Source organism: Festucalex cinctus, chromosome 10 (assembly GCF_051991245.1).
Source record: "Festucalex cinctus isolate MCC-2025b chromosome 10, RoL_Fcin_1.0, whole genome shotgun sequence".
NCBI lineage: Eukaryota > Metazoa > Chordata > Actinopteri > Syngnathiformes > Syngnathidae > Festucalex > Festucalex cinctus.
This window is the reverse complement of record NC_135420.1, coordinates 24150419-24170533: the sequence shown is the minus strand read 5'-3', so window position 1 is coordinate 24170533 and position 20115 is coordinate 24150419. Positions and strand designations below refer to the sequence as shown.

General features: G+C 39.1%; 1 protein-coding gene across 7 annotated transcripts in view; it reads right to left on the bottom strand.

The window, feature by feature from the left end:
• The window catches only part of lpp (LIM domain containing preferred translocation partner in lipoma), a 138690-nt gene that overhangs the window by 45814 nt on the left and 72761 nt on the right, over positions 1-20115 (bottom strand). For all 7 annotated transcript variants that reach the window (XM_077534294.1, XM_077534291.1, XM_077534289.1 and 4 more), the window contains 3 exons: positions 17344-17456; positions 13081-13203; positions 592-1104 (listed from right to left, as the gene is read on the bottom strand). In XM_077534294.1, the coding sequence (XP_077390420.1) occupies positions 592-1104; positions 13081-13203; positions 17344-17456 (749 nt within the window). The remainder of the gene's footprint in view (positions 1-591; positions 1105-13080; positions 13204-17343; positions 17457-20115) is intronic.

Genomic DNA, 20115 nt, shown 5'->3' with positions numbered 1-20115 from the left:
AAAGGTAATGCCCCCCCTACAATTTCTTTCTGGTGACGGGTCTGGGACTTGTACATCAAAACGAACAACAAGTAAGGTGCATATTTCCTTCGTATCGCACATGGATGCATACAACATTGTGGAGCGACCAAATGGTGGGGGGATAAATCTGAGAAATGCAACAAAAAAAGAGAGGAAAAAAAGCAGGCTGCACGGAATTGAAAAAAAAAAAAAAAAAAAAAAAAAAAAAGTTACATAAATTCCCTGGACTATAAGATAGACACACAACATTGTGGAGCGACCGCGGCCATTTTTGTAATTTTTATTTTTATTTACCAATTTTTACGTTTTTGGGATGTCTACATTCAGTTTCATCCCAAAAACATGAAAATGTAAAAAAAGAAAAAAAGAAAAAATGCACATAAGCCTTTATTACACAGCAGTGATGAAATGTTTGTTTGATTGTAATTATTGCTGTCTTGTTATGTCAACAAACAAAAAAACAAAAACAGCTGCAGATTTTTTGCTGATTGAAAAGCGTATAATATTGGAAAATGGCTATTCGTATGCCGGAAAAACAAAAAAAACAAAAAACTCTGGTACTGTTCTTACCTTTGGTGGAACGGCTGGTCCAGAAGGGTAGGGGTCCAGACTCTGCGGCACATCAGTGATGTAGGTCTTCTTGGGGCCTGCCGCCTGGTATGGTTGAGGCTCGGTTCTCTTGTAGGCCTGCTGCTCCTGATAAGCGCCCGGACCAACCGGTGAGAACCCCGGCTGGGGCGGCCCATAGGCGAAGTCGGGCCCTTTGGCCTGGGCCGGCATGTACTGCACTTGGGTGGGGCCGCGCGCCGGCTGCTGCCCCCCGCCGGCGGTCGGGTGCTGGGGGCTGGGCTGGGCCGCCCGCACCTGAACGTTAAAGGTGGGCTGGCTGGGCGTGGAGGCGGTGGCGTAGGACGCCGCCACTGGCTGGAGCTTCGCCGGCAGCGTTGACGAGCCGCCGCCCGGGGCCAGGGCTTTGGGCATGGACTTCTTGGTGGCGGTCAGAGGTGGCTGATTGGGGATGACCATGCGCTTGTAACCCGTCACTGGAGCACTGGGGCTGGACACCGAAGAAGGGCCAAGGGTCTAGACACAGAAAATTACAGAGAACAGTTAATGAACATCCACACAACGTTGTGGAGCAACCACATGTGAGTCTGCTGGGAAAAACAAGTGACGACTAAAGCGAAATACAGTTGAATGTCAAGCACCTACACTGACCGAGCGGAACTGAGGCTTATTGCTCCCTTGAACACAAACATGGAAACACACAACATTGTGGCGCCGCCACATATCAGAATCGACCAGCAAAAAAAATAAAATAAAAAAATAAGGGGGGGGGGGGGGGGTATTACGGTTAGGACTGGGTAGAACTAGTAAGTTTTGCAGCTGCACGGAACAAATACATGACCACACACAACATTATGGGGGGTAACCACATATTAGCGCATACTGGCAAAGCAAGGAATCATTATCAAAAATGCAGCATGTGTCAAGAACTGAGGCCAACTGGGCAGAAGTAGTCTGTCTTGTAGCTCCAGGGAACATTAACATGGACGCATACAACACTGTGGAGCCATCAAATGTCAATCTATTATGTATGTTCACATGTTTATGTTTTAGGAAGCAAAAACTGTCATTTATTCCACCTGTTCTACCTCACGCCTTGATGATTTTCTGAGTTTTCCCACGACAGTCCTTTCTCTTCGAGTAGAATCACACGTGGTTACCCCACACTGTTGTGTCCATGGTTACATTCTGTGGAGTTGCACAATATTAATCCAGCCCAATCAGCCTTACATTTGCTGCATTTTTTTTTCCATAATCGGCTCTTTTACCCAATCGATTTTGACACATGGTCACTTCACAATGTGTGCATCCATGTTTATGTTGCATTGTACTATGCAACTTGTTAGTTCAACCAAATCAGCCCCTTTCCCCCCCCCCCTAATTTTTTTTACTTTCAAACCTTCATAATAGTTCCCTTTTACCACTAGATTCTGACATGCAGTCGCTCCGTAATGTTGTTGCGCCCATGTTTAAGATAAGTGCCGCTTCGATTATTACACTTATTAAGCCAGGCCAGTCTGCCTCATTTATTGCGGTTTTCTCCTTAATTGTCCCTTTTCCCCCATTAGACGGTGACATAAGATCACTCCACAACATTGTGTGTATCCGTCTATATGTTGCAAGGAGATACACCACTTATTAGTTCTGCCAACTCTGCCTAGTTTGTTGACTTTTGTCTTTATAACTCCATGATATTACATGTTTTCTCAGTTTTCCCATTGCTCCACAATGTTGTGTGGGTCTATGTTGGTATCAAACATTTCCTTATTGAGTGCAACATGGTGCCGTGATCGTCCTGGTTTAGCAATGGTCTTGAAGTGTAGCTCGTCTCTTTGTTCCCCTTGTGCTGTAACTTTTAGTAATTGACTTTTTTTTTTTTGTCTTTAGGCGCTAACCTAATAAGGCCGTCCAAGGTTAATGACAGACCCTTTTTAGACGGGCTGCATGTCTGACACCGATACGTGGCGTTGGGCGGAAAACAATTAAGACTGACACCGCGGATACTTTAGCCCTGACGCCCTGTGATTGAGATGTTATTATTTTCGCGGCCTTGAAAGCCTGCCGGCGCCGGGCTGAGCATCTCGTTCGCCGCAACTCTTCCCAGGAAACGCGGAGAGCGTCGCAAATCTCCGTGATTTAGCCTCTTTTCCCGTCCGAGCCGCTCGAGTCAGCACAAGTGTTATGTGGCGTTTCCAGCCTGCGCAACCATTTATCCCGTCCGCCGTCCTTCCCTCCGCCCATTAGCTGTACATTGTGTGGCTGCTGTCAAGATGCTTTGGAATTTACTCTGTTGACTCACTGCGGGCCATTTCAACTGAAAAACGAGTCGCTCCACATTGTTGTGTGCGCCCCCATGTTCATGTCCATGGAGCTGCGCAACATATATCCACCCAATCTGCTTCGGTTGTTGACGTTTTGCTAAATTAGTACAACATCCCCTTAAAACTGAAACTATTTTTAATGAGGAGCTTAGATCCCCAATATCATAAACACAGATGCATACAACATTGTGGAGCAACCAAATGTGAAAGTGTATTGGGAAATAATATATATTATGGAGAAATGCAACAAAACAACAAGAACCGAAGCAAAATTGTGTGGAACAAATAAATCCTGTAGCTTACTGCACACAACATTGTGGAACGACCACATGTTCTTGCCTACAGGGACGTTAAGAAAAAGCCTCCACACAACTTACACCACCTAACAAGAAAGTAAGTAGACTGGATGGAACAAATAAGTGGCATAGTTCCCCAGAAACAGACTAGGACATACACACACACAACACCACGGAGTGACCTCTTGTTAGAGTTCACTGAAAGAGAAAAAAAAACAAAAAAAAAACGATGTTAAAAAACGTGTTAACGATAACGTCTGAGTAATTACACTTATGACCTTTTTTTTTTTATTATTAGGGGATTCATCTGCAACATTTTGGCGGAATGACGCTAACTGCCTTTAGCATCTCCGTTGCTGTGAGGAACCTAGCATTGACATTAGCGTAAAGTAGTCTGTTAGCGTCTGAGCTACATGCGGCATGTTTGTCTAAATCCCATCTAATCCACGTCGGAAGGTTGGCCCCTGAGGAAGCCTTAATAGCTTAGAAAAAAAATAAAACAACATGACGTGTTTCTACTCTGATTTTTGCCTGGCTGATTAGCGCTGAAGTTTATTAAAAGGGGAAGAAAAAAAAATCAAGGGTTTTACTGCATATGTATGGAAAGAAATCTCCACTGTGCCCTTTAGGAAGAGACATTACTTCATTTAAATGTTTCATGGCTTTTAAATTGTGCCGATTATTCATTAATATCTTCAGGCCTCCAGAGCTAGCGTTTAAGTTAGCGCGTCCGCGGCTAATGCAAATCGAGGGGCCCCCTCCAAAATAATTACGCCTCCATGGTAGATTTTCTACCAATTAACGCCGATGGAACGTGATGAAACTAATCAAATGCACACTATCAGTCACTCTGCCGAGTGGAATACGTTTTTGGGATCCACCCACGCAGATAGCATGTCTGCCTGAGCGGCCATTTTGACACAAAGTTCGCACAATCGCGCCCCAAAAAAAGACGAAACACGCTATCGGGTTTCTCCATTCGGGTTGATAAGATGTCGCCAGTCAAACACTCCGAAAGTTGCATAATTTACATGCTGGTTGGAACCCTAAACCCTTTGGAAACTATATTAGCTATTTGTGTCCACCTCACTTACTTTTTTTTTTTTCCCCCTCAACAATTTTAGATATAAGGAAACTTCCCAATGATGTGGACTTCGGTCTGATTTAGCTATTTCCAAATATTGAAATATATCAACAATGCTGTTTCCATCACATTGTATGTTTTGGCTCTACGAGCCCTTTTAGCCAGACTTAAGTTTTAAACTCTCTAAAAATACATACTAAGAGCTGGGGAGTGAGTCAGTCTGCAACAAATGTCCGTGTGGTAAACATGGAAGTGGCTATTTAATTTTTTTTTTTTTTAAATAAATAAATAAATAAATAATAATTATGGGCATTGTGAATATGTTTTTAAAATTATTAAGACCAATTTTTGTGGTCTACTTTACGGATGTTTTTCCCCCCAACTCTTTTTTTCCCACAAGCCAATTATGGGCATTAACAATCTGAAAGGTAAAATTGAACAAGCCCTGTGCGTCAACAAGGTAAGTACTTCCATGCAACACAAACATGGACGGACACAATACTGGGAAGCAACTACAAAAATTTCTATCGTGCAGAAATGCAGAAAAAATAGCAAGAAGCAAGGCAGATTGGATGGGACAAATAAGTCATACAGCTCCCCAGAACATAAACATGGATAGGAGAAATTCAGCTAGACGTCAAGAAATCAGGCAAATTTGGCAAGACTGATACCACGCAGCTCCACACAACATTGTGGAATGACCATATCATAATCTGTAAGGAAAAAAATGACTAAAATTGGGAAATTTAGCAAAATGTCAGTGAACAAGACAGACTGTGTTTAACTAATAAATGGCATAAGTTCCCAGAACCTAAAAATTATTCTACAAAACATTGTGGAGCAACCAGGTCTCCTTCTAATGAGGAAAACAATGCCTATATAGTGGGGAAATGAAGCCAAATGTCAACAAATGAGGAAGACTGGGAAAGAATATGTCACGTAGCTGCCGGAACATAAATGTGATTGTACACAACATTGTGGAGCGACCATGTCAGATTCTCTAAACTCTGAACTACTTTTTCTCAGTCTATTTTGTTTTTTTCTTTAGCTTTTGCTTTGCTAGTCACTGTTTTTTTGGCCTTGATGTGAAGAGACCGGCCTCCCAGGCACCACACACTGTTGAGACATGGCTCCAAAAACGGCTAACGCTTGGACGGACATTTGAAGCCAACAGTGCAAAGCATCCATGCATTGTGCGAGTAAAGAACAAAGTTTTGTGATGCATCTAAAAAACAAAAAAACAAAAATGCAGTGTTTCCTTCCTCTGGGGCTTTTCCTAAAGCTTAAAAAAAAAAAAAAGAAGTGAATCCTCCACCCTGGTGATTTGAAATGCAAAGTTAACAGTTTTTAGCGAACAGCCCCCAAAGGCAGCTGGAGTGGCTCCTAATCTTCCCCTCTCGTGTCGAAAAGGCTTTCTGGAGACTCTGACAAATTTCACGCTCAACTTGTCGGAAAAGTCGCTGAAATTTCAGAGCGCATGGCTGAGGTTTGGCTTTCGAAGTTGCGCGCAGAGTCGACCGTGCAACACAGGTGTGAAGCAGCTCACAGTTTATACAGTAGATGTTGGCGGTAAAACCGCACACTTTGTTGACTATTACTGGAATAAGTGTTGTTGAGGTACTGGAGTTGATCATGCAACACAGAAGTGAAGCATTTTCCAGATGCCAAAAAGCTTCAACACAGTGCCACATTTTGAGTTAATACAATCAGCATTTGAAGTGTTGCAATAGACTTAACTTCTTAATTACACTGTTTTGTTACATGGAGTCAACTATGCAACACAGGTGAGAAGCATTCAACAGTTTTATGCAGAAAATGATTCAATTTTACTGAAATAAATGCTGCTCAGCAACTGGAGAAAATCATGCAACACAGATGTGAAGCATATTCTAGTTTCTACAGCCTACATTTGAAGTCAAATAGTTGACGTGTTACTACTGAAATAAAATCACGCAAAGTTGACCAACAGACTAGACTATTTCTGAAATGAGTCTTACTGATTTCCTGTGTTGCATGGATTGGACCATGTGATTATGTGGTTGCAGCATAATAATGGCAGTAATGTCCTCACATTTTTTTGTTTTGTTTTGTTTTGCCTTTGATCGTTTGCATGACGCCACGCTGGCCAGTGGCAAGCGTTGACTGGAAGGTCAATCCGGCAACAGGTTCAGAGTTTTGACAGGGGCGGCCCACTGCGGGCTAGCGTAGCTTAGCCTGGAGGCGACGGGGAGCGGGGGCGCGCTCCGCATTGTTCCGTCAACGTTTGTTAGTCGCCGTCTTTTTGTCTTTGATAAACAGGCCGAGCCAATGACAAACACGGGTCGCAGCCGCTAACCTGACTCGTTACAGCGGGGAGGGGGGATCAAGTCCTAGAAACAACGCTAACAGGCTCAACGTCAACTGCTGTCACTGTAAATTATGACGCACGTAAACACACTTTGATGACATTGACACTGTGAGTAATACGCCCGATTTTGGACTTTGCTACTTAATGCAAGTTGTCACAACATCCCTGGTTGTCAACTATGCGGTACATTGACTCACACAAGTGGGCAGAATTGCTGGTAACCCTCTGTTAATGGAAGGCAGTGCTCACAGAAATAACTTGAATCTAACAAAAGTAATAATAAATCATGTATTAAAAATGTATCAATGACAATCAGACATTGCCAGGACCGTACAATTACTACAAGGGAAATGGTGTCATGACTAGGGTCATGCAAGGGTTATGCTTACTGTTATGACTAGGGTCATGGAAGGGTAATGTTTGGGTCATGACCTTGGGGTCTGTTTTGAACTGATGTAACCAGCATCTAGTTTCAACTGGTAAGACGCTATGTGATGTCAGAAGCTTTCATCTCTTTATCTAATCAAAAGTCAATCAGATAATCCCATGTCAGTCCTGTTACCCACATGTCTAGCCACAACCAATCAGATCGATTCACTGTCTTTATAAGCCTGTCTGAGAAGTGTGTCTTTTTGTCGGATTATTACTTCTGTTACCTCTGTTCCTCTGTGCACCTCCACAGCCCAAGTTTGCTTCACGTCTCTTGATGTTATGTGAATAAAGTGTTAAAATCGTATTTGTGTCTGCGCTTTGGGACCCAACCTCAGAACATAACAAGTGGGAGTTACTTTTCACAGGTAAAAATATTTTGGAGGGATTTGTTTCTTAAATGGTATACAATGATAGCACATACTTTGGCAATGACAAAAAAGTAAACCTCATGAAAATTCGGTTGCAAAATCAGCAACTTCCGACTTATTTTCAATGACCATGCGTTGCCTTTGACGTGAAAGTCGCCCCTGCCAACATGGCCGCCAAACAGCAGTTAACAGAATAACTACAGCGCGCTGGCACATACCTGTGATTATTACGAATGACGCAACTTGAACAAATGGCAATCGACCAATCAGACACCAGTATTTTTGGGTCTGAACACTAGCATAGCAACTGTTGCTATGCTGAAGTTTATGAGGATTGTTTATGGAAAATTCTGCAGATTCCCGCCTAATTTTTGCTCATAATAAATGAGAACAAAAATTAGCAGAAGGGAATTAGTAAATTTTAGCATCAGAACTCAATCCCTACTCCAAAATTAAGATATTTAACGCATTGTGCGGCGCTAAACACCCCCGCTGTCCTCTGATTGGCCGACAGCCGACGGTGAGTATCACCATCCGACACGGCGAGTCGGTCAAGCGCACTGAAGTGTAAGTGAGCACACAAAGAAGAAGTCCAGTTGTCTTTGTGCATCACGATCACCATCCGCTCAGCTACCTTACACGCTATATTTATACTTGGGGTCAAAAGGCCCGATGTGGAGCTAATGTCATGTCGGGAGCGTGACACGCCGACAGAAGCCGAGTACTGGAAATGGCGCCGAGATGCCGGATGGCTTTGGCGAGGTGCCCCGAGGGGGGCCCGGCGTCACGGCGCGTCCGTCAAAGCGTCTTCCGTCGCGGGATGTCACAACACGGCAACGTGATCCGCCGTCTGGATGCTCACGAGTCCTACATCTCTCCAAGTGCATACAAACTGGGGTCGGCAAAAGGATGGGCAAGAAATCATCGTGTCGGATCAACTAAAAACCGAACCCCGTCTTGAAACGCTTAAAACTTTAACTCCCTTAAGTTTAAATTGGAACCCTTTGTTGAAAAATGTCATTTAAAACCCTAAATTTTGACCATTACTCTGACATGGAGCCCTGGAGAACTAACCTAGGATTGAGTTGAAATCCTAGCTTCAAGCCAAATACAAAACCCTAACTCTGTCTCAAAATGTTCATTTGAAACTTTATCCCTGCCTTAAAAACCTAATTCGAAACTCTAACCGGGCGTTAAAACTCAATTAAAATATGTGACCCTAAAATTTATGACCCTAATCATGGTTTGGGACCCTATTTTATGACCCTAATCTTCTAATTTGAGAACACTATCCCAGGCTTTTCAACAATTAGACAAAATCATAACTTCGGCATAAAAAAACAAACAAAAAAAACTAAACTTAAACCTCTAATTTGTAACCCTTAATCTGTCTTGTATTGCACAATTGAACCTGTAACCCTGTCCTCAAATGATAATCTGAAACCCTTAACCAGGCTTAAAACGCTAATTTAGTGATTAACACTGGAAACTGTAATTTGTGGCCTTAAGTGAAACTCTAGCTTTAAAACCTGACCCAAACTTGAAACCTTAATCAAAACCCTGGCGTGATTTCAGAGTGCTAACAGCAATTGATCAATCTGTAACTTCCTGGTTATCATCCAATCTTGCACCGGCTGTGATCCCGGCGCCACGACGACGAGCACCAAGAAACGTTAGCACGTTCGGCTTAATTTGAGCCAGGAAAAACCTCGCCGGCGGAGGTCCATCTTACTGTTACGAGGCTTCGCTGTAGAACTTATTATGTCAAACAGCTCGACTTCACTTTCAAACTTAAATATGAAGAAACACGGGAGAGCACTTAGTCCAAAACAAACGGGTGGTCGCTAACTTTTACAAGCTTGTATGCCGCTAAACGGGCGGAAGAAACACGCAGCTGGCTAACTGGCGCTTTAATGAAAGATTCAGGCCACTCAATGAGATAGTTTTGTACGTGGGGGGAAGAAGTACACGGCTTTGATTTCCCGGCGGCGTCACGTGAAGGTTGTTAATGATGACGTGTGTTGATTAGCTCTCCGTTAGCCTTGGAAAGTAATTTAAGGACAACTGTGTTTTGCAAACTCTCATTCCAGCCCTTGAAAAATAGGAAAGTAGAACCTTTTTGTGCGCTCTATTTTATATTTTGGAAAATGATAAAATGAGTTATCTGATCACTACATTATTTGGCAAAATACACTCAAGAGTACCGTATTTAATATTTGGTTTTATTTATTAGTTACAAGATAATAAAATGGCTTAAAAAATAAATGATGTTAAATTCAAATCGCTCTGTATTTGACAAATACAGTTGTAGAACAATTTTTCACTTTATTCATCTTATTATGAAAATAAAATGAATTTGAAATGTGTTCGACTAAAGAAGCACACAAATTATATTTTGCCCAATTTATTAAAAATGTTTATTTACTAATTTTAAAAAAACTAAAAATAATTAGTTTAAATAATTTTCTTTGATTGACAAATACGAATATTTTTCACTATTTATTATTAGTAATTGTTTTACTTTAGCGTTTATTATAAAGTACTAATTTGTTCCATGTATTTAGCACTTTGTATTATTTATGATAAAAATATTAAACAAAATAAGTCAACAATTTGTTCTTCGATTAACAAATAGTTTTTGTTACGTAACTTTTATTATGAGATCAAATGTTTGCAATTTGTTCTTTGACAACTAAAAAATGCATTTAAAATTTTTGTTGTGTTCATGATTAAAGAAACTACAATTATTTTAAGTCAATTTGGTTTTTTTAAAAGGTTTTTCTTTTTTTATATACATTATATTTTTATTTCATATTGTGTTAGTTAACTGGGAAAATAAATATCAAAATAAATTATATATAGCTGATATTTGTTTTACTATCCATTTTTTTATAAAAAAAAAATAACAATTCTTAATCAATTTGTTGTTTGGCAAAATAGAAGTATTATTTTTATTTACCAGCGTTTTAATATGGTTCATTAATTTTATTATTTAAAAGCAGCTGAAAATATAAAATTCAAGGGGTGTGGCCTAGTAAGTGACATCAGCATCTGAAGCTGGATTGGCTGGTTAGTCTGTGTGAGAGTGTTTGGGAGTGAGTCGTTTTTTATTTTTATTTTAATCTGTCCCGTCCCACACAAAGCAAAAAATATAAATAAAAAATGGACCATGTGGCTGCTCGTAAGTGAAAATATGCGCAAGTCGAGGCACTCGGAAGTGAAGATGGCACACCGCTGGGAGAATTTACAGCGAGCTGGCTGGAGGTTTTAACTTCAAATGAGGTTAACAGTGACCTCCAGTAACCAAACAAAAGAGGCATCAAGTATGTCTTTGATTTCGAGAAAAAAAAAAAAAGAAGAAAAAAACAAAACAAAATCACCAGCGGTCAGCGAAGATGCGAGCACGAGGTCAGTGTAGTGTGGCGTAGCGTAGTAGCGGCGGCGCTAACGCAGTGGGTTGATGAGTAGTCTATTTTGACACTGGCGCTCGCCTCCTTGTTAACTCACCAAAACAGAGATGATGAGCTCGGACAAGCGAGCAGCAAAACTCTCGGAGGGAAACATTTAGAGGGAAGGGGAGAAGCCGCACTGTTGGGTTTGTCTTCGTGTACACTAAACACCAGAGTAGGTAGATATCATCGCATCATACACGAGCTCCCTCGGCACAGGACCACGCAAGCCGGTAGAGGCGCTAAATGGAAACATACATTACCCAAACCCTTTTTTAACCTTTTTGAGAAAGCCGAATTTGAAACCCACATCCATATTTCTGAAACCACCCATTTTGAAACTCACTTAAAATCCTAGTTTGGGAAAACCTAACCTCGTTTTTGAATCACAAATATGAAATGCTAACTCACGCTTCAAACCCTAGCTTGGATCCCTAAAACTCTCAAGAAATGATCAAATTTTCATAATCGAGTAATCGTTTGGAGCCATTTTTGAATCACAAATTGTCCAAAGTCTCTGATCCTCTGATTTCAGCATATTAACAGTTGTTCTTCACTGATTTCTGTAGTCTTTCATAAAAGAAGATTGATTATGTTCTGCATATACGGTAATCAAAATAAGACATCTGTTTTTAAATTTGGAGAACATTGACCGAACCGGTAACATCAAACCCCCACCCTCATATATTTCAATGTCATTTTTAGAACAAAAATATTTTAATGACTATAATATATAGAATAATAACTAATATAATATACTCTTTTTATATTCTATAATATCTATATTTTAAGCAAATCACTGTAGTTTTATTTTTATTAATAATATTCATGCTCTTTTTAGAATAAAAATATTTTAATAACTATAATATAATGTAGAATAATAAATAATATACTCAATTTTTATATTCTATATCTACATTTTAAGTACTTTTTTATGTTCAACAACAAAAAAAACTTTTACCTCATTTAAAAAAATACAAAATTAAATATCACTGTAGTTTTATATTTAGTAAATGTTATTTTTAGAATAAAAATATTTTAATAACTATAATATATAGAATAATAACAATAATATACTCTATTTTTATATTCTATAATATCTATATTTTAAGTATTTCTATTTTGTTTTGTTCAACAAAAAACTTACCTCATAAAAAAAATAAAATAAAAATCACTGTAGTTTTATTTTTAGTATTTATTTTTAGTATTTGTTTTCTTTTTAAATTTTAAAAATATATATTTTCAATTTGCTTTATTTATCTTTATACGAATTCAAATAATATGCACACAGGCAGATAAGTCTGTATTCCTGAAACTACTCCGGCGCACTACATTTGTATGAGGTCACAGGGTTCAATGGGAGCTAAATGAACAGCCAGTCAATTACTTATGTCTGTGTATTAACCTTGTTGTCACTTTGTATGCATGTATAAATATCTAATATTGACTCGATGTATGCCTCCTTCAATACACCAACACAACAACATTAAATTCGCCATAGGCTACATTATCCATGACCTTTTTTTTTTTTTTTTTTTTTTTTAAATAAATATGAATCTAATAAGTCTGTCCTACATTGATTGAAATGATTTAGTTTTGTGCCCAAGGCTTTCACTTTCTTTTAATATCCTTAAAAATCAGCTGGTTTATGTAGGTCGAGGCACATTTAGTCACTATTGCTAAACAAGATACTAGATACGTTTTTAAATTCTTCCTACTCCCTTTTGAACATGTAAGCTGTGATGATATTATGTTTTTTTCTTTTCTTTTTTAATTCTTTGCTTCTCTGATTTTTTTTTGTATGTTTATATGTTCAATAAATCAAATCAATCAATCAATCAATCAATCAATCGAAATGGGGCCTCATTTGAGCTTCAGTTTTTTTTTTTTTTTAAAGAGAAAGTCTATACTTTCCCCAAAAATGGGGAATACTTTTAATGACATGTTTGGACACGTTCAAAATATGCCCAAGGAACAACAATTACGCAAGCACATGACATGTACAAATAGCCTTAAATTAGCTTGTTTTGAGGGGGCAGTCCTGTGTTATGCAAATGAGCCCCTGCTTACCATGACGACCATTAGGCAGGACGAGGGCGCTGCGACAAGCCAAGCAACTCCTAACTGAAGAGCAGCCCAGAGCACGGAAAAATAATTATCGGATCCAAAAATATGTGAGTCAATGTGAGTTTTACCTGAGTGTTTCGCGGCTTGTATGGCGAACTGCTCTCCAGGTCGGCCAGGATGCTGGTGAGAGAGTCGATCTCGGCGTCCAAGCTGGAGCGTCGCTCCTCCAAAGTCTTCTCGGGTCCTCTCGTCTGCGACACACGACGTTACAAGGATAGTCAACAAAATGTGTAAACAGGGGATATCAATTTTTGTGTTGTTTTTCCAGTCAAAAGTTCTAAAGGATACTTAAAAAAAAAAAAAAAAAAAAAAAACACTTTCTGTTAAGGTTGAACAGTTTTATCCGTTTATACGTTTTAGCTAACAGGCGATATAAGACGTTAGCTTTTGCAAAATAGGACTCAACCATTTGCTGCTGGGATTGGGACGGATTTTTTTTTTATTAACTGAAAAGGGAGAAAAAAATTATTCAAGAGGGAAAAATACAGATAAACATACATACATACATACATACATACATTTTGTTTTTTGTTTTTTTAATTTTAGGATTAGGCAAGGGGATTTAACCATCTCCCTTGTGGGATGCAATGCGGAGTATTACTTGTATATAAAATGTAATCTGTGATATTGTAGTCAGGATATCTACTAGGGGTGTGCTCAAAATATCAATACGGCAATATATCGTTGTGGGCCTCATTACAATACACGTATCGATTCACAGGCGACAGAATCGATATTGCTTATTAACTTTAAATAGGCAGTTAACGGTTGCCTTTGTAGCTTGCATTGTACCTAAAAAAAAATAAAAATAAAAACCAGCAGCGTCTTTGAAGTTAATTGCCTTCAATTAATGCAAAAATAGCTCACCAGTGATTGGACACTGTGTCTTGCTAAGAAAAATTAAAGCAGAGGAAGAATATCAACATTTATTTACTTATAAACTTAACGTGGCACGTGTGTCTTAATGTACCAATTTTCCTATATTTTGTTTAAAAAACAAAATAGAATGTGTTACATGTTTTTATTTCCCCAAATATTTCAAATAAGCACATTTTAGAGCTGTAATTTTAACACATTGGTATTTTTACTCATATCGGCTCATGCCTATTAATAAATTTTCCCGGTGTGTCTGTGAAAACTGCTCCTTGCCCTGCAGTGCGTACATATTTAGACCAGGCTTGGTGGGAAACCAGAAGAGCTACTAACAAAAACATTTTTGTCATCCAGCATAATAAACATATCATTTAGGTATACATATGAGTGTTATTATAAAATGCAAGTAAATGAATGTTAAATATCAGGATCCGTATCGCCTTGAAGATCAAGTATTGTATGTATCGCGATACGTATCGTATCGTGAGGTTGGCGGCAATACCCTGTCCAAATATCTGCCGATACACAGATAACGTAAAAAAAATAAAAAAAATAAAAATAAAAAAAGTGTTTACTTTGGTATTGCAAATTTTTGTCATTAAACCAATTTAAGTGCACGAGTCCAGAGAAAGGTAAGATGTTGTGTTTGCATTCCAGAATGTTCCCGCCATGGAATGACTGCCATATGTTTATTATACAGACACTTTGTTAGCATTTTTAATATTTAAAAAAGAATACATTTTTTTTTTGTACTACTAATAGTTTTGGAATTCGCATTACAGTTTTTATTTTGATTTGAGTATTTTTAGTATTTTATAAAGTTAGTTTTAGTTGGTCTTAGCAGCGGGTTTGTTATTGGTTTTAGTTTTTTCAAAAATGCTTTGTTTTAGTTTTTTTGTGTGTGCTTCTCCTGTGCAAGATTAGAAAAATCATTACGATAAGTATTTTGGCGCCCGTTAGCTAATAATCAAAACAAATACACTTAAAATCACATTTACACTCAACCCCATGCATGAAATTTATTGCCAACAATGAAAACAAAGGACATTTTTGTTATAATTATATTAAGTTCTAGTTAGTTTTGAAAACAGTTTCAGTTAGTTGTTTTTAATTTTTTTTTAAATATATACCTAACATACGTTTTCTTCCTCCCACTACACTTTAAGCCAGGTTCAATCGAGTATATAGTATGTTTTGGTTGTCTTGTTTACGTTGACCTGCCTGAAATATATGAATTAATGAAATGAATGAATGAACATTTTGTTCACAAAAATGTTTTTGTTTTTTTTTAGGCTAACCATTTCCGATATTAAACTCTGGTTGACACGCAGACGTGACTTAAGATGCGAGTCTCCATTAGCTGTCGCAGATGTTTGGAGATATTAAATTTAATGATGGAAGCTTACGCAACTCGACAGGAGATTGCGTAAGGTTGGACACAAGTGAAGCTTTGTGAAGAGGCGCATCAAATTATCAAACGATTATTGTGGATTATTTCATACTCATCGTGACTGATCACAATGGTATGTCAAGCACTTAAAGCTACTTGTTGCCGTCTTTTGTTTTTTTTTTCTTCCAGGTTCCAACAAGTGATGTATCGTCATTTGTTTTTGCTTTTTGTGCTCGTTCAGTCATCAGGTTTTACCAACAGTTTTTTCGTTGCTTTTTAACGCTTTTTTCACCTCGTGTACCCCCAGGTTCCTTTCCCCATCCCTTCTTTTTGTGCACAAAAGTCTTTATCATCAAGTTCATCACCAGGATTCAACAAATGTTACTTTTTGTGCTCTTTATTTCAACTTATGTCACATTGACCTATCAGGTGTCACTATTTTTATCTTTTGTTATTGCTTTTTGCGATCTCTTTTTTGCCCCGTTTATCCTCACTTTTCCCTAATAAGGCTACAAAAGGTGTAGATATCTTTTGCGATGACTTTTTGTAGTCTTTTGTTTGCTTGTTTGATTGATTACCTGTCGAGTCACCACCAGGCTTGAACACATTTTTTTTTTTTGGGGGGGGTATGCTTTTTGTGCTCTTTTTTTCGCATTGTTTATCTGCAAGTTCCCCAATTGGTCATTTCTGTGTTATTGCTTTTTGTGCTCTCTTCCTCACCATTTATAAGGATGTAACGATAAGGGCAATATCATGATATTGTGATATTAAAAGTGTCACAATATCGTCGTCGTCATGTTCACAGTATTTAAAGGGAACACATCTTTTGAAAAAAAAAATCAATTTCTGCAGTTCTAGCACCCTCTGGTGGCTAGTTTATTAGAGCAATTAAATTTTCACTAGGGATGTTTTGGCCTTCTATGTTAAAAAATCTGTGCTAATTGTCAGATGAAGGGAAACGTAATATGCTTGTAAAGCGAGTCAATATGTGGAGGAACTCAATGTGTGTGCGCATTAACAATAACAACAATATTGTGCATTTTTTGGTATGAGCTTTTTTTTTTTTTTTTTTTTTTAAACAATATTGTGACCTTTCTTAAATATCGGCAAATCCCCCCCCCAGCCCCCCCCCCCCCCGATTTTCTCCTTGTGATCCTCAGGTTCTTCAACATTGCCATGTTTGTTATTGTTGGTTGTGTGCTATTTTCTCCTAATTTATCCATTAACGTCTGACTAACTGATGACGTCATCTTTTGTAATTGTTTTTTGTACTCTTCTCTGTGTTTACCACCAGCCATGTACCAGGTTTGTTTTTGTGCTTTTTTTTTTGTTGATCCCGTTTTTGCATTATGTTGCATTATGTTTTGTTGTCTTTCAATGGTTTTTGTGCTCTTTAAGAGGTTATACGTCTTTTTTTTTGTTTATATCTCTTTCTCCTTTTTTGTCAGCAGGTTCCAACAGATGTTCCAACTTTTTGTGCTCCTTCCTGTTTGCTGTCCCCAGGTTTAATCTGTTGTTGTTGCCTTTTTGTCATCATCTTCTTGATTTTCACACTCTTTTCATCTCCGACAGATGTTGCTGCATTTTTTTGTCATTTCTTTTTGTGTTCTTTTTTCTTTGTTTACTCTCAGGTCCCAACAGATAGTCATCGTTTTGCTCTTTTTGTGCTCTCCTCGTTTATCCACAGGTTACCCCAATGAGGCAGCCATGACCAATCTTCACCAACAGGTGTCAGCCTTCAGTTTGAACAGCTGAGAAAGTTTGTTTGCTTGCATGCGTGTGTGCGTGTTTTTGCATGTGTGTGTGTGCGGGGGGGTCCTGGAGTTCAGGCTCATGGCTGCGGGCGTGGAGCCGAGCTGCAAAGTATCCGCGCTTGGCTGCGAGTCAGAGCGGACGAACGGCCGCACGCTCGGGCCGGACCTCGCCGCATGAACTCGGGAGCGCGGCACGCTCGCGGCGCTCCGCTGCTGCTCGCCGACACTTCGGACAGAAATGAGAAGGGAAAAAAAAAAAAAAAAAAAAAAAAGGAGGGGGGTGGGGTGTAAAGCGGAGAGCGAGCGTTTCCCACCTGATAGTCGTACGAGTTGGCGGGCGGAGGCGGCGGATAGGAAGCGGCCGACGACGGCGGCAGGCGCGTCGGATCAGCGGCAGGCGGCGGAGGAGGAGGAGGAGGGTAGTCCGCTAGGGAGCGAAAGAAAGACAAAAATAAATACAAGACACTTACAAGGATTAATTCTACATTGCAAAGTTTGTAATATGGCTGAATATTTTAGGGAAAAACTTGATCAACTGCTTTCTGAAAAGAGGCGGATGATGTCTGTTCTGCCATGTTTATTTTTGCGGATAACGGTTCTTCAAAAATGTGCTTGCTTCAAACAGTTCATTGCCAATCTCAGTTGATGCTACTGTAGAACTAAACACAAAATAAACAAACCATGTTACTTTGTGTTATGAAAGTTCACTAGCTTAATGCTAGCACATGATGTTAAAAGCCATAAATTGGCAGTCAAATCTCACATTGATTTTGCAGTGTTGTAGTTATCAACCTTAAATTGACCTACCGGAAATAGTTTCAGGGAAATAATTTTAATTCAACCAATCCAATCCACTTTATTTCTACAGAAGGATCGGAGTACACCGATCGATTAGCCAGCCAATTTATCGTCCCTGATTTCCTCAATTTTGGAAGATCGGTGATCGGCTGATTCCTTAAAATTAAACCGATCTTTTCCCACCAATCTCATCTCCCTCCTCGGTGGTCTAAAAAAAAAAAAAGTCAGCCACTGTCTTCTTCTGCTGAGGTGACTAATAGGATTTTGTTTTTTAATTGAGAGAACTACTTCATGTGCAGATAAAACAACCAATTTGTATTATTTCGCCAATATTGGTCAATGTTTTCCAATAAAACAAGATTGGAACACTGAAGGTATATGCTGCTTGTCATGAGGGAAAAAAAAAAAAAAAAAAAAAATCGGAATCGGCAAAAATCAGGATCAGCAGGTCAGACTTTTTAAAAGATCGGGGATCGGTGATCGACTGGAAAATTGTGATCGGTACACCCGTATATATCATATACATTAAAATTTTGTAAAACCCACTATAAAAGTAAAAAAGTCAAAGTGCGACAATATAATAAGGAAAACAAAGAAATAAATACATGAAAAATAATGAAAAACTAATAAAAATTAATAAATACAAATTAAAAACCGAAAAACATACCTCTCAAATAATACATAATAAAACCAAATTTGCAGACACATGCAAACTGTTCCCATTTGCATATCATGCTAGACCTTAGTTCAACAATCTTTGTGCATAGGGTACAATTGAAAGCTGTAAAAACCGTTAAGGTCGCAGTGCCCCAAGCCGCAGTTACATCAAGATTAAATGGGGGGGAAAAAAAGCATTCAGATAAATGAGTAAATAATGTCAGCAGCATCCTTATGCAATGAGAAATGCTGACGTTATTGCTACTGATCTTCTATCAAAAATAGCTAACGTCCGCATGATCCCCCGCATGGTCCCCACTGAAGGTCAATTACTCACTTTAGCAAATATTGCCCCGCAGAAATGGATCAGCACCTGCGTCCTGCTTTATTGTGACTGGGATTTTATGCTGGGCGAACGGGAGACAAAGCGCTCGATTGTGTCGTGTTTGGAGGCCTCCCAAACAAAATACTGGGCGGAAATTGTGAAAGCAGACACGCGGCACTCCGCTGACCCGTTTTGACTCATCAGCTGATGTCAAGCATTAGCTCGGTTGGTTACTCGTCTCGCTAGTTATTCCTGATAGCTGCCACCTTGGGATCAACTTCGAGTTGATTGAAAGTGTCAGCAGGCTTCGCTGGATTGACACACATAATTGTAGCAATTTGCCTAACGAAGAACAAGTAATCTGATAATCTGGATGTAAGGTTGTTGTTTTTTTTTCCCCCCAGATTAGAAATGTAAAATGTTTTTCTAAGGGGCGAGGGAAACGAGCCAAATTTGCGCTCCTAAAATCAGCGCTAATCCAAACGGATTGCGGCGGGGGCCACATGTTTCAGACGGGATAAAGGAGTTCCGCAGCCAAATTAAACCAAAGACTTAAGACGCCGGGATCATCGGGCACGAGGCGGACATGAGCAGGAACTGGTGCCAATTCCGAGACTTTGACGATTTTCATTACGTCTTAATTGAAGTCGTCGGTGTCGCTTATCCGATGCAGACTGGCAAATTAATTTAGCAGACAGATAATGCGGCGTGGTTCTAATTGGACACGTCCTGACATCACGTCGCCAGAATTTAGTGTCGCGCCGGAAGGATTCTTGTTTTTTGTTTTTGTTTGTTTTTTTTAATGGAAGAAACGTGATGGTGAAACCTTTAATTAACATTTTGCTGCATTATTAGGGTTTGGTTTGTGGTAGTTTAAAGGTCTTTCATCAGCCATTTTGTTTCTTACTTAGTTCGTGATTTGGTTCGTTTGTTAGTTTGTTTGGTAGTTCATTTGTAAGATACTGTAGTTCGATCATTACTTGTTGGTGTTTTAGTTCATTCATTACTTAATTTGTCGGTGACTTGTGTTTATTTGTTGGTTTGTTTGGAAGCTAGTTTTTTATTATTTAGTTAATGTTTGGTCAGGGCAGCTGACTGGTTAGCACGTCCGCCTCCCAGTTCTGAGGACTCGGGTTCAAGTCCAGGCTGCCGCCTTCCTGGAAAAATACATATTTGTTCTTGCGATTATGATTTTTTTTTTTCTGAAAAAAATTACTATTACTAATACTATTTTCATAAGATTATGACAACTCTTCGACGTACAAAATTCATATTTGCACTTGAAACACTCAGTTCCACCCCCTCT